Source organism: Drosophila elegans, unplaced genomic scaffold (genome assembly GCF_018152505.1).
Source record: "Drosophila elegans isolate 14027-0461.03 unplaced genomic scaffold, ASM1815250v1 contig_149, whole genome shotgun sequence".
Classification (NCBI taxonomy): Eukaryota; Metazoa; Arthropoda; class Insecta; order Diptera; family Drosophilidae; genus Drosophila; species Drosophila elegans.
This window is the reverse complement of record NW_024545513.1, coordinates 279,651-303,860: the sequence shown is the minus strand read 5'-3', so window position 1 is coordinate 303,860 and position 24,210 is coordinate 279,651. Positions and strand designations below refer to the sequence as shown.

The window sequence follows — 24,210 nt, the reverse complement described above, 5'->3', positions numbered from 1 at the left end:
AAAATAAAAAATCGTAGGAGAAGCATAATCTTAATGGTCTTCTAAGCAATATCGGCGAAGAAATTTATGGTCTGAAACCCGGGAATTGGCAGATATTAAGCAAAACGGAAAGAAAGATTTAAAATATAAATCTAATTTTTAGAAAAATAATATTCTGAATAGCCTTTTAGCCTTTTTAACAAAAAATATTGGGACTCCAAATTTTGTTATTTTTCTGTGTGTTTCTTATTTTAAGCCTACAGTTTATTTTCCAATATTGTTTAGAAAGGACTATATCGTACGATTTTACAGCCCCTTAATCGGCCCACTTTAATATACACCCAATAAATGTATATATATCACACACATATATCCGATATATACACAACATGTTGATTAAATGTAACCGACCCGGGAGCAGAATGAGATTATGTATATTTAGAAAATATACGCGATCGTATGCTCTTTTTTTACGTGTTTTGCCTAATTAATCCTTATTATATGGCAAATGTGCATCCCACGAAAAACCAGCATATAGTAACAGTAAAAATAAAATAACTGAAACGTGGAATAAAAAGTTTGATAAATCACGAATGATGAATGGTTGCAATTCAAATTAGGCGCCAAAGGGGAGCAATCGATAGGTTTCGAAGGCAGATAACTGGCTCAACCTAACCTTAAATGTGGAGCCCTCAGTTCGACTAGGTAGCCTTTTTAATCTCACAGAAAACTAGCATAAATAACCAATGCAAAAGTTTGAAAATCAGTAATGTTTTCGGTTGCAATTTAAATGTGGCGCCAAGGCGGATCTATCGATAGGTTTTGAGGGCTGCATAACCGTTGTTTGTGGTCGATAACCGGCACAGTATAACCTCAAAACTGGAGTCCACAAAGATTCGGTTAAGTTCCAGATTTTAGCCACACGAAGTGGGTGTCCAGGACTTGACCGGCCACCTCCCCCCACCCGCCATGAACAGCCTTGTGCGACGCACCAAGCAGCTGAGCCTTTGGCGCACATATTGCGTAAAATACAGCGCTCCGGAGGCGTCGTCTCCCAGCCGGAATGCAGGTGAGTCGAACCTGGTGGAGATTCCTGCTGTTTCAAATGCACTTATCTGCCCCCAGGAAGGTCCAATTACGAGGAGTTCATTGGCCACCACCAGCGGCAGGCCCGGCGCAGCATTGTGGTTCAGGTGAGCTCCGAGAAGTCGTACGCGGAGTTGTATAACTACTGCAGCCGCTTCGGCTCGATCCTGGCTGCCCACCACTACTGTGTCCGCCAGGACGAGGCCCTGCACTACGTCCTGCTAGAATACGCAGCTCCGGACGAGGCGGCGGCGGCAATTGATGCCGGGGTGAGCAACGGCGAGCTGGCCGGAGTGCCCGTGCGATCACCCTTCCTTTGGTTTCGCGCTGCGGCCGCAGGAGGACGACGTGGCCCCAAGTTGGCTCCCAACCTCCAGCTGACCCCGCCCAACCTGCTCTCCCTCGACGGCACCCGGCAAATGGAGCAAGCCCATCTGTTGGCCATTATGCGCAGTGCGCCGGGCATCGAGGAGCAGGTGCAGCTCCTGCACGAGCACACACGGCTGAACGAGCTGGGCATCCGCATGCGTTTCCTGGCCGCCCTGCAGGTGCAGCTGGCCATTGCCGGCATGTTCCCCGCCGCCCAGGCTCAGCCCTTTGGCTCCTCCGTTAACGGATTTGGCCGCATGGGCTGCGACCTGGACCTCATCCTGCGCTTCGACAACGACATGGGGGCCAGGAGCCCGCTGGAGGCGTCGGCGGAGCCCTCTCGGCTGGTCTACCACACCAAGGAGAACCTGAGCAACGGTCGCTCGCAGACCCAGCGACACATGGAGTGCTTCGGAGACATGCTGCACCTGTTCCTGCCGGGCGTTTGCCATGTGCGCCGCATCCTGCAGGCAAGGGTGCCCATAATCAAGTACCGACACGAGCACCTGGACCTGGAGGTGGACCTGTCCATGAGCAACCTGTGAGTACTTATTCCCGTCTGACCGTTGTGAAACAAAATGTTTACACCCGCTACTCATATAGTAAAAAGGTATGTTGTAGTCGTTGAAATAGGTAATAGGTAGAAGGTAGCGTTTCCGACAAAATCTCGGAATCTATTCTGGTCACGCCCTCCCCTTTCCTTGCAAATCGCAAAAGTCTGTCATGGCACGCTGAGACATGGTAGAGGCCAATGGCGCCACCTTAGACCCAATTGTTTTCTGGGGGCATATTTATTTTGAATTTTGTAAGCTAAGCAACGTGTATCCAATAGTCGGGTCATTTGACTGTAGCGTTTCTTTTTCGTTTCCAATCTCTATACGACTTCCCCATCCCCACAAAAATCATTTCCGTGTAGGGGTCGCAATCTTTATTGTACTTATTGTTCGAACTGGGTATGAATTCTTAGATCTATCGCAGGGTCGATTGTCGCTACTAACTAAGTTAACTAGGCTGGGCATTTTCAGCGGCGGTAGTTTTTGGCCTGTTCATCCTCCTTCTTGACCGCCTGCACGAGGACGAAGCTCATCACGGCGCAGATAACGTTGAGCAGGCCAAGAGTCATGGCCAGGGCCACTATCCAGCTGGCCTTGCCCTCAAAGAACCAGGTCAGCTCGTCCACGCAGCCGTTGAAGAAGGCGTTGCCGCTGACGGTGTCGCGGCAGGAGCTCGGCAGCGGCTGGCGCAGGTCGAGGTAGTCCCACGGCCCGGGGGCCCCGCAGCAGCCGATGTTCTCCTGGATCATGGTCAGCACGTAGTTGGAGTAGGTGTACTCGGAGGTGGCCACAAAGCCGCGCAGCGACACATTCAGCAGCGGCTGCAGGCTGGAGTGTATGGTGCTGAACTGCATGAGGACCGCCGATCCGGCCACCGTGGCAATAAACCCGAACACCTGGGTGCCCACGAACACGAACAGCGCCAGGGTGTTCTCCATCAGCGCACTCAGGCAGCCGAGGAAGCTGACCGCCATCATCACGATGCTGATGCCGATGAGGACGTAGACGCCGATGTAGAAGGACTGCGCCTCCAGGATGCGCAGCCAGTCGTTGAAGCCGGGCTCAGCCCTCAGCCAGACCGTCAGGGCAAACAGCGCCGTCGCTATCATCCATGCCACGATGTTGAAGCAGAAAAGCGTGTACTTCACGCAGCCGATCTGCTTCTCCAGCTGTTCGTTTGAGGCGCCATAGCCGATACCCATGGTTCAGGAAGCTGAATAAATACAGAAGAAGAATGGTCATTAAGGGATAATTTCCCATTTTATGGAGTTTTAACTTAAAGATACACACGGATTCCCTACCAAACCTGTTATGGTCAAATGATTCTACCGATAAAACAGTGTATAAAGATAGGAATCTCCACGATATTTCCCATTCAGTGGGATTTCCTAACAAAGGACTCCTTATAACGAACAAAAACTGTTGGAGTCGAATGAATCTTGAAAACTCTTCATTAATAACTTTCTGATAAAAGTACATAATTGAATGGATTATGGCAGAGTTTGAGCCAAGACGATTATATCCGTTAACGCGAATGAAAGTAAACTAAGCAAGGGTGGAGGTGATTACAGAGTGAGCCCAGCAATGCACTATACATTATATATATCCTTTATTAACTTTTCATGACTCCTGCCTTGAGTCACATACCAAAAGCTCGAAATGGTCGCGTTTATTAATCACGATGTTGGATGGCATTTATGGTGCCTCTCTTGGTATCACTGTTGGCCCTATCGGAACAGTGTTTAGCAAATAGCGTTATCAGCCACGCACTATATGATTAATACGAACAATTGCAACACCCAACAATCCGAGAAAAGGGGAAAAGGCTTGATTTACGGAACACTTGGAAAACTCTTAAATGCATTTATGAATTGAAAGAGGACTTATAAACCCTTTCAAATTGGAAAATATATTCTGTTTATGGTTTTCGAACCAAATTGCAACACTTTTTGGACAGCACTTTAAAAAAATAGAGGTTCTCCTTAAATTTTGTATGTATCACTTTGAATTTCTATACACATTCACTAGGATTACCCTTGTTTTTGTCGATTTTCGGGGGTCAGCAGAAAAATAGGTTGCTCAGTAGCGGGACCAGAACAGAGATCTGTTAGGTTCGTTCGTTAAAATAGTTTTGACCAGATACGTGGTGATGACAACATCCAGTGCGTTGGGGCGTACAGTCGAGCAGTGAGAGCGGCCTTAGATAAGAAAGCTTCGCCAGCTCGATAAGATTAGATAGTGGCAGGTGGCGATTGCCAAATGCCGTGTAAATACCATTGCGCTCTCGCGTCGGAGCAGGTGAATCAGTACTCTCCCGCGGGCTAGACTTTCCTGGCGTGCCAATGGCCATGATTCACCCCTGATAAGCTCCCCGCTGCACTTACATCCGGCGAGTTCTCCGGCCTCCACACCCTAGATTTGCTCAATAACAGTGGCCCCACCCACTTTAGATTCACAAATACCTTAATATTTTAATTGATATCCTTTTCCAAACAAAGACTGCATTTTGTTGTTTGCGTATAAAACATTCGTTGTTCGTATTTCAAAATCCATAACATGGTCTCCACTATCTTGTATTGAAATACTGACAAAGTGTTTATGGCCTAAGATACAAAGCTATATTGGAACTAATCCGTTTCGTTTGTGAACTAATAATAATGCCCGGTTTTCACCAGTTTGCCTTCATTGCAATTTAGTAACACCTTATGGCTTAAAAACGGAATCCCTCTTCCAGCACTGGTTTCTACATGTCGGAGCTGCTGTACATGTTCGGCGAAATGGATCCGCGCGTGCGTCCGCTGACGTTTAGCATCCGGCGCTGGGCGCAGACCAGCGGCCTAACAAATCCCTCCCCCGGTCGCTGGATCAGCAACTTCTCGCTGACCTGCCTGGTCATGTTCTTCCTGCAGCAGCTGCGCCACCCCATCTTACCCACCATTGGAGCGCTAGCGAAGGCGGCGGAGCCGGGGGACTCGCGAGTGACCGAGGACGGGATCAGCTGCACCTTCGCCCGGGACATGGAGCGAGTGGGCTTCAAGAGTCGCAACCAAAGCTCGTTGAGCGATCTGCTGCTTCAGTTCTTCGAGTTCTACTCGCAGTTCGACTTCCACAACCGGGCCATCTCGCTGAACGAGGGCAGGGGTCTGTCCAAGCCGGACCACTCAGCCATGTACATTGTGAATCCGCTGGAGCAGCAGCTCAACGTGAGCAAGAATGTGAGCCTGGAGGAGTGCGAGCGGCTGCGCATTGAGGTGCGGAATGCTGCCTGGGTTCTAGAATCGGAGGTGGAGAGCGCCTCGCTTCCGGAGGGCGAAGGCGAACGCCAGGAGCTCTCCTGGGGCCTGCTGAACCTGTTCAAGCACCCCGAGAAGGCAGTCATCCGGCCGAACATGTTCTTCAAGCCGCGCATGGTGGAGGTCAGCGATCTGTTCGAGGAGAAGGAGGCGGCGGGTCCAATGTCCACGTCAGCAATCACCTACAAGAACGGCTCTGTGCGGCAACAGGTGCAAAGCATCAAGGCAGCCACCCGCTCCGAACTGAAGCAGCTCCGGGGATCAGCGAGCTCTGCTTCGACGAACAGTCCCAAGAATCGGCGGAGCAGCAGGTGATGCTTCTGAAACTGGCACTGCTCGTGTACATACGTAGAATTAACCACAACTCCACATCCAGTTGGCCTAACTGAATGTTGTTCATACTGTCAAACCTTCTGTTGTTAAGTAAGCTTAAGTCTAGAATCGCGCCAATGTTGAGTATTTAAATCGATTTTTGTATGACGAATGACACCAAATTATCAAGCCAGTAAGAGATTTGTAAGCATTAGTTTGAGAAAAGTCAAAAAGAGTATAAGAGAGTAACAGGTATTTGATTTTCTGAAAAAAAATAATAATAATTCCCTTAATAAAACAAATTACAGAACAAATACTAAGGGCAAGACACAAATTTCCAAGAAAACAAAACCCTTTTCTAAATTGTTGAAGATTTTATTGCATTCTTTCAATGTTACTCGGGATTCACCACATCATCATCCTTATCGCTATATGTATCTGTACTTGTGTCCTGATCTCAGGCAATAACAACACTGGAGAGCACAGAGAAGTTATAAAAGACAAGATGGCTAATTGATTTATGCGCACGGGCCGCTATTTATCCTATGCAGATAGATCTATGTTTATAACGCGAGTGTGTTTCTGTTCTTTGCTCTTTGTTCCAATTGTGTTTGTTTTGATATACATTATTTGTGTAATTCGTACGATTCCGTTTGCGTGATCCTCGCTTTTGATCAATCTTTTTACAAAATTTGATTCTATGTTTATAGCTTTGTAAATGTGTGTCAATGAGCGTGTGCTGCGCATGTTGTTGTTGTCTATTCGCTAGATTGATTTTTGAAGATTGTTTAATGTACATAACTAATGCTCGCTTACGATTTTAATGTTTAATTTTATGCATGTAAATCACGTATTGCATACAAAATTTCCTTCTGTAAAATTAATTAAATTTTGGGTCCGTTGTGTGCTGTTTCTGCTCCTGCTAAACTGATCGGCTCTAATCGGCTTTTGCCGGTGTTGGTTTTGCTGCTGCTGCTGCTACATAATAAAATAATTTACAATGAAAGAGAGACAAGGGGGTGGGGTGAGCTGAGGCGGGGAAAAACTGATGCTACGATGCTTCCTAGTTAATAGGTACAAAAAGAGGGCGCCGAAACAAGCTGCCAGCGGGGATGCGCCCTGCTCCTCCGCAGTGCAGTGCGGAGCTCGACATGTTCGGCGGCTACTTAGACAACAATTTCAACGGCAGCCGCCGGATCCACTCATCTGAACCAGAGCTTCAGCCGCAGCGCGTCCACTCCATTGAGATAGTAGCGGAACAGCCGCTTATCACGCACAAAGCCCAAGTTCTCGTAAAGTCGCAAAGCCGGTTCGTTTCGCATCTCCGTCTCCAGAACCACCTCATCGGCATTGTCCGCCAGCATGGCCTGCAAAGAGGGTAAATTCAAATTGGTATTATAATATTGCTAATATGTAGAAGAAGCGGTTCTATATCCCATTGCTTGTGGTGTTTGCCCAAAAGTATACCTTCGAGGTTATAGTTATTATTCTTTAAGCGTCAGCATCTTAAATATTTGTAAAATTTCGTAAAATGTAAACCTAAGCTTTTAGCTCATTATTCATTATCAGTAACGTTGAATTGTAGTGAAAATTTACTCGATAATTAATTGAATTCAGTGCTTATATGTATGTGCTCTTCAATACTTTCTACTAAAATTGGTTTTCTTGTAAATGAGTGAACAAAAAAGAGGTATTCACTTTCGTGAGTAGTCTAAACTTGTTCTCAACTATTGCTCCTTTGTTCAGTTGCTCACTTGTTCAGTTATTTTTTGTTCGCTTCCTTCTCTTGATCACTAGTTCTTTACTCGCTTCTTTGGTTTTTTATTTTTGCCTAATTGTTTTATACCATCTACTTTTATTCCGTTAACTTGTGAGCAACTAAACAACAAAGCAATGTAACAACTGAGCAACTAAACCACTACAAGTGAGTAACTACATAAGTAAGTGAGCAACTAAATAAGTGAGCAGCAAAAACTAAATAAGTGAGGGTGCAAATTGAGTGAGTTTGTGCAACTGATCTTGTTCACCAAAGTGAGCAGTGTTAACCACTTTCCACCACTTTTACCCCAGGAGGACATTTTCCATCAGCCAACGTACCTCTATGGCCTTGCTGACCAGTGTGGTGCCGATCTTCAGCTTGCGATACTCCTTCCGCACGGCCAGCATGGCGATGTAGCCGCGCCGCACGTTCATGTGCATGTCCAGCTTGCACACGATGGCGCCCACGTACTGATTATCGTGCGAGGCGAGGAAGCAGAGTTTTGGCCAGTTGTAGATGAAGTAACGGTACGTGTATATCGAGTAGGGCTCGGACAGCTCCGCCTGAATCAGTCGCATGATGTCCTGCGAATGTGCACGGCGGATTAGTAATTAAAATAGCCTGTGGCTGGACCTGACTACTCACATGCATTTGGTGCTCGGCCTCGTACTCCTTGTACACGATCTCGTCGGCTGAAATGGCAGGTTCTGGCAGCTGGGGCTCTACTGTGATGGTGGGCGTGACCTCCACTGAGGTGGAGGACTGGGGCTCCGGCTCCTCCTCCCCGTCCTGGCTTTTGCCACTCCCCGTCGCCACTTGCACTTCCTTTTCCACTACTGTGGTTGTTGGTTGTGTGTTGGCAGTGGTTTTGTTTGTGGCTATTATGGGCTTCTTCTCTTCCTCCTCCTCCTCCTCTGGATCCAGATGGAGGGCATCTGCTGCACCCGCACCTTCTCCCCCCAGCTTGCTGCTGCTGCTGTTGTTGTTGCTGTTGTCCACGCTGTTGTTGTTGTGACTGCTGCTGTTGTTGTTGCTGCCGCTAGTGCTCCTTATGTGATTGTTGTTGCTGTGGCAATGGGCATGGCCATTAGGCACCTCCAATGACGGAGAAGGAGCCTGCTCCTTGGGGCCATGGCCATTGCAAAGGTGCAGCTGCTTGATCAGACCCTTCAGTTCCTCCACCTCCGGTTGGGCATGTCCATTGCTGACTGCCTCAGTCACTAGGCCACTGGGACTCGGATTGGGATTGGTATTCTTTTCCGTCGCCTTCTTCTTGTTCTTGAACTTTTTCTTTCCGGCCGCCGCTGCCTGGGCATCCGCCATCCTGGCCTAAACCTCCGGAAATGCGCAAAAGCTTCGGGATCTCACGGGCTGCTTCACCTGGAGGAATGGTAACGGGAGTGGGAATCCTCGCCTGCAACTGTGCGCCTGGGTTTTATTTTTGGTTATATTTTCAGTTGCTGGTTTTTCATACACACACACACACGCATGAACATTCACACACTCACACACAGTCGTCTTCTTCTTTATTTTTCTTCCGATTTTCGGAGATGCGGGGAGAGGCGAGGTGGATCCAATCCGATCGATCTCGATCTGTGGTGCTATGTTTGTGCCGACATGACCAACTTATGTAAAATCGTATATCCCCCGAAACTGCCGATTTTCATTTATCTTGAATAAATCCTCACCCACACACATGCATGCGCGAACAGCTGGCCCCAAAATAGTGTGACCAGACACCAAGCTGAAAAACATACTGTTGTAGCAATGGAAATATACCATTAATACCATTTTAAAATAAAAAAGTTACAGCCATTCAAATTTTTTGAACATATAAACATTTATTATATATATCTATTTATTAATGTTCATTTTAAATAAATAAAAAACCGAAACCTTAGTTTTCCTAAGATGTGCCTGCATTCGTAAAAAACTTTACTACTGTTTTAACGGTTTTTTAAAATAGAGAATCTCTAGACTTGGAATTGTAACTAAAATATTGTAAGCTCCTTAATGAAAATAACAGAAGTTTTATATATTTATACCTCTAAGATGAAAATTACGGAACATTCATATATCTTAACACTGAGACACATTATAATGTGTCTTATAATCTTGTTCAAATATTCAAAATATAAAATTTTAAAATTGTCAATAAAAGCTAATGCAAGTGATTTAATATTTTACTGCTGTCTGCCACTTTGTTATGTCTTAAAACTTAAAGAACCCAATAGATGTATCTTGTAATTTCTTGAGTTTTTTTAAACATGGAGTACAGGCATTTGTAGGAAAAGAGTTTCATTCATACACCTAAAGAACATTATCTTTGATCGGATACGTAATATTTAAATGTATATATACGTACAATAAAGCCGGTTTTGAATTGTTACTTTGCTCTGCTACGTTCGTCAACTTTCAGTTTTTCTTTTGGGTCATTTAAATCAAATGCAAACCAATTGAATACGCTCCAATCACCTGAGATCCGGAGAAGCATGTTCCCAATTTTGAATAGATTTCCCGGGGAACTTAAAGGAACTTCCTGTTTATTCTGGCCGAAAACGGGGACATACGGAAAAAGGAGGGACGATGTGGAGGTTCTCGAGTTCACCTCGAGTTTCCAGTGTTTGCTTTTTTTCACAGTCTGGTCCGGATTATGTAAGACAGTCAGCTGTGGGAAATTTAATCATCATTTAATATAATTTAAAAATAAAGGTTTCGATAGGTTTATAATTATAACAAGTATATCAATTTAGAAGTAATTTCGCTCTACCTTAAAATAGCGATTATTCGATTGATTTAGCCTTGTTTCTTGTCGATTTGATGGGGACTACCGCCTCTCCCGAAATCGAAAGACTTGAGCAATGAACTTGGCATTGTAAGGTAATTGCCGCTGGGTTCGGTTATAGGCTTTAGAATTGGAGCACCATTAGCAGGTGTCGAAATCACTGGGGAGGGGTCATTACTAGCGGTCCGATCGGTATTGGATCATGAATTCACATATGCATGCATTTATGCATATTTCGCAATCGGATTTGATTTAGATTGGATTGACTCGAATTGGATAATCTTAGCCACGCGATTGGATAATTTCTCGGAATTTTGCATACGACTTTTTAGCGGCAGCAGTGTAAGCAGCAGCAGCTTTGCGTCCGTTTTGCTGGCCGTCTGTTTCACTTTTCGCTGCCGGGCGAGAAGCCCGGTTGTTGTTGTTTTATTGTTGCTGCGGATCCGAAATTAGCAAAGCAAACAAAACGTGGAGAAAGTGAATGGCCGAATAAAGTAAAAGCAACAGCAGAGAAAGGGGTGGAGAAAGGGGAGAGCGCGGAAGACGACAAGTGCAGCAGCGAGTCGATTGTGTAAATTTAAATCAGTTGCTTCGGCAGGTTCTTTGATTGAGAGTAATTGATATTACTGTAGTGAAGTTTCTTCATTCTATCCAAATTTTAAATGGTTAAGCCCTAATAAAACTAAGTGCTCAATAAGGGTAAACAGATACAGCATTCACATTAAAAATCGAAGTCCCGCGTGCAAGCTGTGAAAAAACGAAACTTTAATTAGCTAAGTTCAGGACATAAGAGTTATAAACTTTTGCGAGAAGATGTGTAGTCTTTAAGTCCTGAAGGTATTCAGCTAGCGAGTTATGTTTGTCGTTGCTCAACTTCACTTTGCTCATCCATGGCACATAAAAGCACTTCATATTTCGCTTGATGCTCCAAAGTTCCATTCCAAGCCCCACTCCATTCTGCAAAGCATTTTGGCCGTGTCTTGTCAAGCGTTTATGGGCTATGGCTATGTCATTTTTCAGTTTCAGTTTTTGTTTATAATTTGTTGTTTCAGTTTTGTTTGGTCTCTTTGTTGCTTTCCGTGTTGCAATTTCAGTTTGTGCAAAAGACAAACTCAAAGCGCAAGCGCACCAAATAAATACCACCAACCCCTCCCGAAAACGACTTGAGTGAGGCACGGCACACGGCTCAGCCAAGCCAAGACCGCAGACGAATTTGTCGCGTCAGCGTTAAATTGTGTCAAATGCTGTCACACACAAAAGGCGGCTTGGCGTGGCTCTTCCCCCAGTCAGAGGTAAACATCTTTGTGTTTAAATGGCAAGTGTTACAAATAACCAAAAATTGCTTAAATTTTTTCAGGCTAAACGTGCCAAGCGCAAATTAAACCCAAAAGTTAGTAGAGCACCTAGGCGGGAGGGGTCGAAAAACTTGGTATACGTGAGCACTTATGTAAACAAACTCATTACAACGAGAAGACTTTGACTTCTACGAGATAGCATTTTAAAAAATACTATAACCATAGAAATGCAATCTTGCTGCCACACCAAGAAATTTTGGTCCTTCGAGTGGGATTTAATTTTAAACTTTAAGATCTTCTTTTCGAGCCTGCATATTGTTAAATGGGACCACTAGTGAGAACCCAACCACAGAACACACCCACTCTTTGACCATTTGGCTGGCGAGCCCCCTGAGGCTACTGTTCAACTTATACTAATGGGAACCACTGGACTTCAAGTGCATTCAAGCCCATCGACAATTGAGGGACTTTAGCTGGCCAGTGGCCACTCTCCTTGTGCGTGCGCTTTATTATGCAACCAGAGCCATATTGTAACAAAAAACCAAAACAATCTTTCGAAGCAGAAAGCGAGAAAAAACGCATCGATTTTATCAATTGGGGAAAGAGCTTAGAAGAAGCGGCTGGCTGCTGGGCAAAGTGAAATGCCCGTCACCGAAACCTGTCTGCATCTATCATCCGTCTGCCGTCCATGGCAGAATGCTGTTCACCTTCCCCGACCCACCAAACTCCACCTGATCGCGGTTCGCAGTGTACTTGGTCAAGGCGAGCTAGCCACTTTGGCCGGCGATCGACCAACTAATCGGAGAAGTTGTACATTTTATGCTGCCTAAAGTCAATGTTTTGGAGCTAGGTAAGAAACAATATATTCGCAAAATAAATATATAGGAAAGGTAAAAGGTACACAACTGATGAAGTATCTATGTAAGTTAAAAATTACAAATCTGATTATATAAACATTTAAAAGAAAACAAAAAAAAAGCGTGCGTAAATTTCTCGGTACTTCCAAACACTGCCTAAACTATAAATTACAGAGTATACAAACAAAAGACTATGGTGAAAAACTGATTTCGAGATCGACAAAGGTTTAAGATATTCCTTATTAAAGGTTTTTTTTAGTTTGTGTTTATCAAATAAATATTTATAGAGATAGAAAACATTGCAACCTAACATGAATCAATTTTTTTACAATGCTTTTAGAAGTATTGTTTTGCATTACTTAATTTAAGTGGTTTAACAATGAAGCATTTTATGTAATCGTTTAAGTTAGATAAATAGTTAGTATCTATTTGACACAACATTTTCATGCATTTCGAATTAGTCTTAGTGAGCCCATATTTAAGATCGAGTATTTTCTAGCTCCGACTTCTGAAAGACAGGTCGAAGCAGCAGCAGCGTTGGCAGCAAAAGGGGCAGCAAAAGGGGCAGCGGCAGCAGTGGCGATAGTGGCGGCAGTGGCGGCAGCGGAGTTGGCCAAGACGACTTTCGGCCGGGCTCAGTACGCTGCGAACGCTCATTGAAAATGGTCTGCAGGCCGCGCATGCGCTTGAGCCCGAAAACGAACCGAAATCGATACAGAAGCCAAGCGCCAGTCGCGTGTTCGCGTTTTGCTTCGATTTAATTTCGGTTTTTCTTTTTATACATTTTTTAACTGTGTGCTGTGTGTGCATTGAAAGTTTGACGCCTCTGGAAGTTGTGAAAAAGCGTCTCGATTCGATTTTAAATTTGGATTTTCTAGTGATCGGCGAACGTGACCGGCCGAAAATTGAAAATGTAATTGAAAATGGTTGACCACTATAAATTGCGAGGGGGTGCATTGTGATTGGTGGTGAAAAGCAGTCGGCAAACAAAAGACTTAGGCAACGAACTTGTGAGTCGTGAATGGAATTGGCTGCACCACCTCAGCGACCTTGACACAAGGGCATTGAGTTGCATGTGCAATGCTTGGTTTAATGCGATTTTATTAAACCGTAAATTGTTTAGTTACGAATCTTGTTTTACGTATTTTTTTGCTTACAAAACCTTATAGTAGCTAAATCGGAATATTGAAAAGTCAATCATATTTGCTTTAACAGCATCTTTTATTTAGGGTTCATGTCTTAAGGGCTGCAAAATGTCAAGTAACTTAACTCAAAACACCTTTGCAAAGCTTTTATTAAATGGTATACTTTGTATTCAATTCAAAGCCATTCGCTTTACCAAAACAAAAAAAAACCAGGCTAATTAAGTAACCTGGTGAATTACGTTCCATTATAATCACCACAACTGGCAGTGAGACAACGACAACAACATAATTCCAGTGACACTTTTCATAGCTTATAATAGCAGCAAGCCAAAGCAAAATAAACTGGAAACTAAAATAAGAAAAAAGCCGTTTGGAAATTAAGCAAAAGCAAAGGCAAAGGCATGTAAAGTATTTTAATATTTAATATTACTGTCGTTGTTTTTTCGGCAATCCGCTGGTGAAAGTGCCTATAAAAAGGGAAACAACACCGAACGAAACAACTTGACAAACAAAGTGAAGAGGAGCGAACAATAATAAAAACAATAATTAGCCATCTGCTATGGCAAGAAATCAATCGACTGGGTAAAAGTGCCAATAAACAAGTCAAATAGATCCAAATAAGCCCGAGTCCAAGTCCGAACCCGAATGCGAAGCCAAATCTAAAATCAAAGCCAAGCCCAAACCCAAACCCAAAGCAAACGTCCAAGTAAAGCCAAAGCCAGTTGGCCAAGTTAGTCGCCTCATCAGCGACTTGGCTCAGTTTTGGGGCTAGTTACTGGCTTTTCCTGGCCGCCCAAACAACATTCACTTGTCATATGCTATGGCTGGCTATGTTGGCTTAAATAGAATCCACCGCTGCCACAAGAGATCAAGCTGGTCCACTGGTCTGGCGACTGGCGAAACGAGGAAAACCGCCTGGTTAGGAGTAAAAGTGCTGTGGAGGCTGCAGATAATGGAGTGCTGACGAATTTGTCGCCTGTCGGCTGACTAATCGTCCGATTCGGAGTGAGAGCAGCGCTTTCTCAACGCTAATTCAAAACCCAGAGCCGGAAATGGCTTTAAAGATGCGCAGCCAGAAAGGTGACCTTCAGAGCAACCCACAGCCCACCTCAGCCGGTTCCCAGGAATGAAAAAGGGAGGAGACATAGACGAATGTCGGGGACCTTATTTTGTGGGGGCATCAGCAGACATTTAACATTGAAAACTTCCGAGAATGAGCTTAAATTATATAATTTTTGGGAACTCTAATTAGCAAAAAGTGATAGTGATATATGTTAGGTTAATATGAGGACATGGACTCGACTGGAGTATGTACTTACTCTTCTGGGTCTTTTGGTTGCTCCGGAAGCTTTGACACAGTTTTCGAAATATTTTTTTCAGATTACACTTCCAAGAAACGATACCGCTGCAACCTGCTTCCCTTTAGTTATCTTTACTTTGCTTCTCGACTACGCCCAGATTAATGACTAGTTAATCAACCTGACCTCTGTTGGCCAGCTTGAAGCAAGGCTAAGTGCCCATTGCTCTTGATTAAGCCAAAGTAATGAAGTGGACGCTTGGGCCGAAGACAATTGTCTTTTGGTTTTATGAAGCCCACTGTTTCCTCTCTTTTCGCGCTTGTTGCCGTAAATTGCCGTGTGATTGTTGGCCAAAGGGTGGGGATTGGGAATAAAGGGGTGACTGTAAAAGCCGTAAAAGTTCAGGGTTAAAGTCATTCGAGCCAAGGGCTTGGGAGCAAAATGTGTGCGATGTGTTTGGTACCGTATTGTCAAATGATTTTGATCCAATTTTGGCACTTAGCGATAGCTATTTTAACAAGTTATCTTAGTTTCCTAATATTTTATATGTAAAGTATTTCACAACCGTTTAAGTCACAATAAACAACTTACAACAAGTTTTCTGATAAATCGTTGTAGAAGAGCCAAAGTTGATTTGCATAAAACCATCAGAAGCTAAACACTCATCAAAGTGACACTTTAACTTCATCCTCTCTATAAGCCAGATGATTCCAAAGTTTGACTTTAATTGCTTTGTCAGAAGTCGAGTTACATTAGCAGGAAAACTGACTATTATTTAACATTTCCTACATATGCTGATCTATTTCGCCCTTGATCAAGGCCTTTAACTCGGACTTTCGGCATGCTTCCGCCTCAACGTACGAGGTGTCCGATTTAATAACGATCGTAAAATATGGAATCGAAAAATGTTGAAAATGAAGTAGAGCAGTCGACTCAATTGGCCTGAAGTGTGTCCCAGACACAGACTAGGTTTTTTTATTGTGCAGTTAATAATGGAATTAGTGAATTTAATTGTTACCACACACACAGTTGCTCTGGGCTCATTGCGCTTCAGCGGCGCCGTCATCACCATTATCATCGTCTCGACTATTGTGGTTTTTCTCTGCTGGATTGGAAATGCACTCACTCAAGATTGCTGCTGCCGTGGTAACAAATTATTTGCGTTTTGAGTAATACGGTCCATACACACGCATGAAGTCAGCACACAAAGTAATGTGGATTATGAAATTTGAAATCAGTTTTCCCCCTTATTTAAGTTGCGTATGCGCCTTGTAAGGCGAGTAAAGCATTTTGGACTGAACTATCAAAACCTGTTAATATTAGAAGCGCAATGAGTAAGTCTTGGTATGGAATTACGAGTATTTAAGAAGTCAAGGGCTGTGGTTATTTCTCCTCGGTCAAAATTATATAACTGCATTCTATGCTTGCGACAATGATTTTGAAACATCCACTTGAGTTATATTCCAGATATTTTAACAAAATGTCTCTGATATTGGAATATAGTTTGATTATTTATACTATATTTCTGTACCCCTTCCTGAGACTATTCATAACAACCATTGCACTATGGTGGAGGAGCAAAATATACAAGGGTCGTTGCCCGCCAGATTGGCAGTCCATTTGCCAATGGAGCTCAAGAAAGAGAACTCTGCACTACGTATATGTATCTCAACCGACAGCATTCCAAAAGGTACTCTGAGATGATCAACCGCCATTCCAATCCCAATTCCGACTGCAATTTGCCCCGTTTGTCGCTCGTTTAGTATGCCCGGCACGTAGTCGCAGTTCAGTTGGTTCAGTTGGTTCAGTTCAGCTCAGTTAGAGCGGCATAGCTCGGCCATAACTAGCTTTTCGACCAGATTATCTAACAGTTCATACCGCCAACGGCCTCGCTGCTGGACAACATCGTCCACGTCTTTGTCATTAAATTTATGATTTAACTACGACAATTAAGTGAAAACTAAACGCTCCGATAGGTTCAATATATATGGAGTACCGACCTCCCCTACTTCTCCCCTCCTCATCCTTCCTTAGCCGCCGAAAAGTCGTCACGCCATAAATTGGACAAAATCTTCGCTGCAGGCTCCAACTCTCCACCTCTCCAACTCCATTTTTATGGCCATCCATTTCCCTCGCATTCGGCTCTTGCATCAGCCTCATCCTGATCTTGGGATCCTCACACTCTCTCTCCGGTTGCGTAATCCTTGAAAATCTTAACAAATGATAGTAATTGCCACCTCGGTCGCCCCGCAGAAACAGTTTTCTGATTTTGAGTTACGTCTTGTTTGCTGCCTTCGTTGGTTAAATAAACGTGTACACTTGTCCACATATTTGTCGCCGTCTTTGGGTAATATTTTTTCTGCTTTCGTCGTCGCTGTCAGCTCTTAACGAAAATTTGTCATGCATTTCATTTGATTTCTTTGTCAGTCGGTTATTATTTCTCCCGTTCGCCTTTTCCTGGGCGGAAATTTGTGCTTCTCACTCCGCTGATCCGCTCGAGAAGTCGCGATCTGTGATTGTGAAAAACCCCGTACCCACGTTCATGAGGCTACCGAACTGGAAGTGGTCAGACGGGGGCTAATATGCAATTAATATGCTTGATTGGTCGATGGGTCGTTAGTCAAAACCGAGAGGGCGAGATCGATAGAAACACGAAAGCGAAAGGTGTCATATTACTTTTGGCCAAGTTACTTTCAGTGGACCAAACTTTTACGGGATGTCCGAGTAAAGATTACTTAATAACTAACTTCGGAATTGTAGCTTTTTAAATATTTTTAATAAAACTATTTCGTTTTTTCATACCTTATGGGCACAACATTTGCAGGTCTGAGACACCTTTATGCATAGTCCTGTAATAGGAGATCATCAATAAAATTGGCCCAAATTGGAAGGGAATTAAACCATTTACATTAAGAGGTGTGCCTTTTCAAAATCGGAGAGCTTAAGAAAAGTTATGGTCCTAAGCAACTTAACTGCAAAGACAATTTTTGTATAAACAAAAAGGGGTTACATCGTTAAAATTTCAAGAAAATCGACCCGAAATTACAAGCCAACATCTAAACGCAGATTTGAAGAAAAATAATCCACGAACCTTTAAGAAAAGTTATATACTTGGAAGTGCTGGTTTTAGGCCAGTTTTCTACAAACATAGGAAGCCATTGTTAAAATTTCAAGAAAATCTATCCTAAATTACAAGACAACATTTAAACGCAGACTTTCCGAAAAGAAATTTCAGTTAAAAGAGCCAAGGACTCAAAAGTGCAGGTATTTCGAAAGGAAAGAACATAATTTTTGTTGTCGCTGAATATTTTGACAATTCTTGCAGACTATGAATATTGCTCTTAAAGCAAATTATTTTCGAGCCCCAATCGGTTGTATGAGCCGCAGGATTTTGGCACGCAATGTACGCAATGTAATTCGAAGAGAAAGTCATGTCGTTTCTTACCGCAATCCCCCCCCGCCGCATTCTAAGGCAACCAGAATGGGAGCGACAATTGTTGGCGGCGCCATGTGGTGGTGGGTAATTTGGCACTTTTGGCATGAGCCCGACCATGTAACGGGAGAATTCGATTACCCCAACCCACTGAAATGGAGCAACTGCGAGTTGGGTATTCCAAAAGGAGGTGTTTGAATATTTAATGACATTCAAGTTTATATACCAAGTATTAAATAAACAACGTAAAAAAAAAATATATATATATGAATTCGTTTAATGGGTGTTTTATTTCAAAATCGAATTTAAAAAGGTCAAAAGGTGTTTCGGAAAACGTCACTTAAAAACCAATCTAATAAAAAAAAAAATAAGTTAACCAAAAATATTTGCTATATAGAGAATTAAACCAATCTAAGAACTATATTTTTCAGTATTTTCCTTGCAGTCTTCCACCTGATCCACGAGGATGATCCGTGAGTGCCTGGCGCTGGTCGCCCTCCTTCAGCTGGGGGGCGTGACACGGGCTCTGCCCACCATCCAGGGCGGCAATGCTCGGCAGCAGCTGGACAAGAGCTTCTTCCAGCCCCCAGAGATCGAGCAGACGATCGACGAGGTGCAGAAGATCCTGGCCAACGATCCGGCTTTGCCCAGGTTAACGCGGTGAGTGCTTACACTACACACAGAAAAAAAGCATATGTAAAATCAACACAGAAAAATGATTACTTTACTACACACAAAATCGTCGTGTATTTTTTTTTAACTATATAACAACAATATTAATGGATTTATACCATATGGTGTACCATACCATACACTTATATAGCAATTTTTAGTATAGGGATGGGAGGGTGCAAAATTTTGGGGTTGTTGCTTATTGTTGTCTACGGTACAAGTAAGGATTTGTAATAGTTTAGGAGATCTACGGGTTCGTCGTTCAGCCAGTCTTGATGTTATGTAAGCATCGCAAGGTATGATGCAGCTTGCTTATTAATGACATCTACTATCACGGGGATTGCAGCTCTTTGGCAATGTCCGTGTTGCGAACGCACCATTCTGCCTCAGAGATCCTGCGGAGGAACTTGCTTTGGAAAGTCCGGATGCGGTCAAGATTGCTGTGGGCCGCATGCCATAGACCTGGACTTCATATCTTCAGGTTGGTGCCAGGATAACTTTGTAGATGCGCACTTTGTTGGCCAAGCTGAGCTTGTTTCTGGTCTTAAGTAGCCAGTACAGCTTCCTGGCTTTGCTCTCAAGGTTGCATTAAACATTCTTCACGTGCTTGGCGGAGGTTAGGAGAGGATCCAATATTTGTGCTCGTTTTTCTGCAACAGGAGTTCCCCGACACGAATCCTTCCTCAGACTGTGCGACACCACAGCGCACTTCTCTGGGTTGATGCAGATGTTCCAGCTACAGGCCCCATTCTCAAAAAGTTTTAGGTAGCACTGAAGATGTCTGTGGCGTCATAGATGCAGTTTGCCCTCGAGAAGACTGCTGTGTTGTCTGCAAACGTAGCAAGCATAAGTTTAATTTTTGAGCCATTAAATAGTTTTATAACAATCAAAATGGTAGAAAGACGAATTAATTTTGCCATTTAGTTTGCTGTTTTATGAATTAGTCTAAGTACTATTATTAATTGTGAATTAGATTTGAGTTCGGGTCCCGCCTCGGATCGCGAGATAGAAGCGCTGAAAATAATAAAATAATTAATACAAAGGATAATAATAAAATAGCAACAGATAAAAAAAAAAAATGTGCAAAAAAAGGAAGCAGGACAATTACTCAAACATTTTATGGGTAGGCTGCGGCCACGACCGTTTAAGTCAATATAGTAAATGGTTGATTCTACACATGCTTCTTTATTCTGTGTGTACTCTACACAAAGCCAGGGCGATTCTGAAACCCCCTTCCCCTCCTCCTACCCATTACCGCAGTGGCGAGATCGAGGAGCTGTACGAGAAGGTGACCCGCGAGGAGTACGAGAAGAGCCTGGAGGCCGGTGACATGAGCCGGGCGGACAGCATGCGCGCCCTCATGCTCGTGCTGCCCTTCAACACGGACAACAACACGGAGGAGAACCTGCAGGAGCTGTACACGCGGCCTCCGGTGACGCGCGTGATCGATGCCTACACGCCGCCGGATCCCGTGAAGTTCCTCACCGCGGATCCCAGTGCCCTGCCGCGGAGCACGGTGCCTGGGGGCAATCCAGCGGTGGCGGCCACCACCTACAAGCCATCCTACGGCCTGCAGCAGCAGTTCAGGCCCATGCCGCTGGCGACCACCTATCATCCGCCCGCTCCGCCGCCGGTGGTTTACCAGGACTTCAAGCCGGTCACGGCGGCAGCTATCCCAGCTATCCCTGCACCGCACCCTGCCAGCCATCGATTCAGCTCCCACTACAGTGCCAAGAACGCGCAGTTCCTGAGGAAACCCAAGCCCACGGCCACCTCCATCTCCACCGCCACCGCTACCAGCACGGTGAAGCCCGTGGCGGACATCCTCGAAAGCCTGGGCATCGTGTCGGGCGGCAAGAGCGACTCCGCCCACAAGCGGTATGCCCTGGACGACTTCTACCCGGCGGAGAGTGCCCCTCAGCCGTCCGTGGTGGCGGTGGCCGATCTGCGGGGTCTCCAAGGAGCTCGCATCCGGCCGGAGGCCTACTCAAACTTCAAGCCCTTGAACATTGGTGAAGAGCTGCGGGTGAAGCCCGAAATCGAGGGTTACCTGACCCGCTTTGGGATTGTGAAGAAGGCTCCGAAGGCCCTGAAGAAGGAGGGACTGGCGAAGCCCACGGAGGAGCCCACCGGTGCCCATACGGAGCTGTCCACGGCCACGGCCCGGTTGCCGCCGACGGGAAACGCGGAGCTGGCCAAGCTGCTGGAGAACCTGCAGGAACTGGAGCGACTACAATCGCAGCAGCCCAAGAGGAAGGCTCCCACGAGCACCACCACCAGCACCACAACCAGCACCACAAGCAGCACCACCACGACCACCACACCGGCTCCACAGCCACTCATCACCCATGGGGAACCCCTGCTCATTGAGGCCAAGAAGCCACGCCGGCGAATCGATCCGAATATAGACCATAACTATGCCAGCGCGGGCAACCACCAGCCCACGCCCACCAGCTCCGATGAACTGTCCAAGCTGTTGCAGAATCTCCAGGAGCTGGAGAAGCTGAAGATCAACCCGGAGAACGTGATTAAGGCAGCCAGTCCGAGCGTGCAGTCCTTGAGCAGCCGGTTCTCCAGCACCACCAGCACCACCAGTACCACCACCACTCCCTCGCCCGCCCAAAACGAAGCCCGTGAGCTGCAGCGAATCCTGAAGCAGCTGCAGCAGTTAGAGCATTCCAGCCGGACCACAACGAGCACGACCAGTACAACCGTCAAGCCCTCGAGGAATCAGGGCTTGGGATTGGGATTGGGACAGGCCAACTCCCTGGGTGCCGTCGATCTGCTCCAGCTGCAGCGCCTGTTGAGCGACGATCGCGAGTTGGAGAAGCTGTACGAGCAGGCCAGGAACAGCAAGAAGAAGCAGCATCAGCCGAAGACGACTACTACAACTACTACCACTACCACTACTACTACGGCCGCCCCGGCAACCACGAGTACGGTTAAGCCCACTCCCTCGGTGGACCATGCCCAGTTCGAGGCCTTGATTACCCGCGTGCAGCAGTTGGAGCAGCTGCAGCAGCCCACCACCACGCCGCCCAACTTCCTCACCCGGAACGTGGCAGGCTCCAGGGCGGAGTTCTCCCTACCCAGCAACGATTTTGCCCACCTGCAGGCGCTCTCACCGACCTCCGCCTCCTTCCTGCCGGGCGGAAGAGGAGCAGTGGAGATCTCCACGGCTGCCTCCACCGCCAGGCAGAGACCGCTGAGCCACTTCGAGCGGAGCAACGGACTGCTCCAGGACGAGGTGCGCCCCCAGGACTACGTGCAGCTGCAGAAGCTGTTAAGCAAGGTGCAGGAGCTGGAGCGAGTGCAGCTGCGGACGGATCACGTGACCCAGCCCCAGTTCCAACTGGTCACGGCCGCCTCGGTGCGCAGTCCAAATGTGAAGACCATCAACGGAGCCCACATCGTCTATGCCCAGCCAGCCAAGGAGCAGGAGGTGCAGCAGGAGCAGGAGCCGGAGCCGGAGCACGAGCTAAAGTTGGATCTGCCCGTTTACCAGAGGCCGAATCCCACCCTGGCCACGCCCACTCAATCCTCCAGCGAGGAGCTGCGGGAACTGGCCATGAGCCAGCCCGCGCATCCGCAGCGAGGAGTCGGCGGAGTCTCGCCAGACTTTGTCCAGTTCCAGCAGTTCCTCGGCAGCCTGGAGGATACGGGCGAGCGCCAGAGCTACCAGCACATGCAGCCCATCTACAAGACGGTGCCGTCCACGCCGGCCAATCCTCGTTTTGTGCCTGCCAGGAGGGCGCCCACAACGCCCAGCTCGAGAGTTGGGCCCAAAAAGGGCGATTTGGAGGAGCTGCAGAAGCTGCTGTACAACACCCAACAGCTGCAAAAACTGGGCGTGGCTCTGCCCAACGAGCTGTCGCAGCAGCTGGAGAGCCAGCTGCAGGCCACCTCGTCCTCTACATCCACATCCACATCCACATCCACGACCAGCACTACGACCACTACCAGCACCACTGCGGCTCCCGCTCAAGTGCATGACACCTCCTCTCCGGCGGTCTTCTCGCTGACCACCAGCCGCCCCAAGGTGCCCAGACCCATCGCGGAGCACATGCCCACCACGGAGAGCGGGCTCCAGCTGCCTGTCTTCAGTGCCACCAAGATCATCGAGGCGGCCATCAAGCGGGCGGCCAACAGGATCGGTGTGAGCACCGAACTGGCGCCCAAGCAGGGCCTGCCCATTGGGGTGGTCAAGGGACTGGGCTTTCGCCGGCGCAGCGACGAGGGCGAGGTCGAAGATCTGGACGGAGGCGAGGGCGAGGGCGAGGCCAGGGAGGGCGAGCTCGATGGCGACCTAATGGCAGAGTTCAGTGAGCTCAATTATCAGCTGGCCAAGCCGGAGCCCGAGACACCCAAGGAGAAGAGGGACGACTCCAAGAGCAATCTCAGCGAGCTGCAGCGCCTCATCAGCAATCTCCAGGAGCTGCAACAGCTCAACGTGAGTCTGAACCAGGTGACCACTGCTCCCAGTCCCGATGCCGCGTATCTGCAGTCCCTGCAAAACGGTCAGGATGAGACCCTGAAGGCGAGGCGACAGAGTGAGGGAAATGCCACCACAGAGAAGGAGGAGAAGGAGCCAGACCCGCCCACGACCACCCAGTCTCCCACTAAGATCAGTCTGAGTCTGGGCTTGGACAACGACGATGGGGACACTCAGGGAGCAGCCAAGGAGGAGGAGAAGTCAGCGAGCACCACAAGTACCACCAGCACCACCACCACCACCACAGAGGAGCCCCGGAACGGATCGCTCGACGATTTGGCCGACTCCTTTGGACCCGACCCTGTGAGCGAGGAGCCACCGCCCCCGGAGAAGAAGAACGGATTCTATTTCCTGGCCGATTGGAACTCGTTCCTCGAAGTGGGCGACAGCGATGATCAGGTGGTGGTGCGACTGAGCCCCAAGATCGGCGATCCGCGCCTCTTCCTGCCCGTGAAGATTCCCTAGTAGCAGGGTCCTTCGGGCCGGATATGCTGTACATATGTTTCCCCCGCTGTCTCGTCCTCTTCCAGCCGTTTGCTATCCCAATGTGTATGTATTTATTGTAGTCACTGTCCTCTAAATCTGCTTCCACCTCGGAAAAGGAATTCGGGATTCGCGATCCGGGAATCCGAGAATCCGTCGTAAGTCGTAGTCGTAAGTCGGGCCTAGGCTTAAGAGTCAATCAGCGAGATCAAGGTCAAGCACAAAGTCGTAATTAATGCTATGTATATGTGTAACTAAAGCTCTTGAAATAAAGATATATCGACATAGTTAAGGAATATCAGGCGACTTCTAATAAGCAAATAGCTTTGGACTGCTTAATGTTCTTAACTCGCCCAAAAAGGAGTTTTTAAAAATCCTATTTTCTTGTTGAGGTACAC

General features: G+C 46.5%; 5 protein-coding genes across 7 annotated transcripts; 3 read left to right on the top strand and 2 right to left on the bottom strand.

Moving 5' to 3' along the window:
• Positions 1-834: 834 nt before the first annotated feature.
• On the top strand, positions 835-5,907 carry LOC108135923 (poly(A) RNA polymerase, mitochondrial). The gene is made up of 3 exons (XM_017256866.2): positions 835-1,048; positions 1,105-1,975; positions 4,723-5,907. The coding sequence occupies exons 1-3, from the start codon at positions 949-951 to the stop codon at positions 5,594-5,596; spliced, it is 1,845 nt and encodes a 614-aa protein (XP_017112355.1). The 5' UTR covers positions 835-948; the 3' UTR covers positions 5,597-5,907.
• LOC108135925 (tetraspanin-2A) lies at positions 2,348-4,143 on the bottom strand. Of its 2 annotated transcripts, none has more exons than XM_017256869.2 (2): positions 4,023-4,143; positions 2,348-3,201 (listed from the first exon to the last, which is right to left on the bottom strand). In XM_017256869.2, the coding sequence occupies exon 2, from the start codon at positions 3,188-3,190 to the stop codon at positions 2,456-2,458; it is 735 nt and encodes a 244-aa protein (XP_017112358.2). In that variant the 5' UTR covers positions 3,191-3,201; positions 4,023-4,143; the 3' UTR covers positions 2,348-2,455. The 2 variants fall into 2 exon arrangements, with proteins under 2 accessions (XP_017112358.2, XP_017112359.2); XM_017256870.2 differs by lacking the exon at positions 4,023-4,143 and adding an exon at positions 3,636-3,654.
• Positions 5,908-5,947: 40 nt separating the features above from the next.
• On the bottom strand, positions 5,948-9,080 carry LOC108135924 (N-alpha-acetyltransferase 30A). The gene is made up of 3 exons (XM_017256867.2): positions 7,998-9,080; positions 7,691-7,936; positions 5,948-6,960 (listed from the first exon to the last, which is right to left on the bottom strand). Exons 1-3 carry the CDS (start codon positions 8,673-8,675, stop codon positions 6,796-6,798), a joined length of 1,089 nt encoding a protein of 362 aa, XP_017112356.1. The 5' UTR covers positions 8,676-9,080; the 3' UTR covers positions 5,948-6,795.
• Positions 9,081-12,921: 3,841 nt separating this feature from the next.
• LOC108135933 (cell wall protein DAN4) lies at positions 12,922-24,108 on the top strand. Of its 2 annotated transcripts, none has more exons than XM_017256882.2 (3): positions 12,922-13,202; positions 18,611-18,825; positions 20,098-24,108. In XM_017256882.2, exons 2-3 carry the CDS (start codon positions 18,632-18,634, stop codon positions 23,792-23,794), a joined length of 3,891 nt encoding a protein of 1,296 aa, XP_017112371.1. In that variant the 5' UTR covers positions 12,922-13,202; positions 18,611-18,631; the 3' UTR covers positions 23,795-24,108. The 2 variants fall into 2 exon arrangements, with proteins under 2 accessions (XP_017112371.1, XP_017112370.1); XM_017256881.2 differs by having other exon boundaries at positions 18,597-18,825.
• Positions 13,230-18,433, top strand: LOC108135934 (NADH dehydrogenase [ubiquinone] 1 beta subcomplex subunit 2, mitochondrial-like). Its single transcript, XM_017256883.2, has 2 exons — positions 13,230-17,996; positions 18,058-18,433. Exon 2 carries the CDS (start codon positions 18,061-18,063, stop codon positions 18,361-18,363), a length of 303 nt encoding a protein of 100 aa, XP_017112372.1. The 5' UTR covers positions 13,230-17,996; positions 18,058-18,060; the 3' UTR covers positions 18,364-18,433.
• Positions 24,109-24,210: the final 102 nt, after the last annotated feature.

Excerpts from the sequence above, each read along its gene's own strand:
- LOC108135933 (XM_017256882.2), top strand. The coding sequence starts at position 18,632 with ATGATCCGTGAGTGCCTGGCGCTGGTCGCCCTCCTTCAGCTGGGGGGC. Across the intron at positions 18,826-20,097 it reads GCTTTGCCCAGGTTAACGCG|TGGCGAGATCGAGGAGCTGT; the intron begins GTGAGTGCTTAC and ends CCATTACCGCAG.
- LOC108135934 (XM_017256883.2), top strand. The coding sequence starts at position 18,061 with ATGAATATTGCTCTTAAAGCAAATTATTTTCGAGCCCCAATCGGTTGT.
- LOC108135924 (XM_017256867.2), bottom strand. The coding sequence starts at position 8,675 with ATGGCGGATGCCCAGGCAGCGGCGGCCGGAAAGAAAAAGTTCAAGAAC. Across the intron at positions 7,937-7,997 it reads AGGCCGAGCACCAAATGCAT|GACATCATGCGACTGATTCA; the intron begins GTGAGTAGTCAG and ends GCACATTCGCAG. Across the intron at positions 6,961-7,690 it reads TGGTCAGCAAGGCCATAGAG|GCCATGCTGGCGGACAATGC; the intron begins GTACGTTGGCTG and ends CCCTCTTTGCAG.
- LOC108135925 (XM_017256869.2), bottom strand. The coding sequence starts at position 3,190 with ATGGGTATCGGCTATGGCGCCTCAAACGAACAGCTGGAGAAGCAGATC.
- LOC108135923 (XM_017256866.2), top strand. The coding sequence starts at position 949 with ATGAACAGCCTTGTGCGACGCACCAAGCAGCTGAGCCTTTGGCGCACA. Across the intron at positions 1,049-1,104 it reads GTCTCCCAGCCGGAATGCAG|GAAGGTCCAATTACGAGGAG; the intron begins GTGAGTCGAACC and ends ATCTGCCCCCAG. Across the intron at positions 1,976-4,722 it reads GACCTGTCCATGAGCAACCT|CACTGGTTTCTACATGTCGG; the intron begins GTGAGTACTTAT and ends TCCCTCTTCCAG.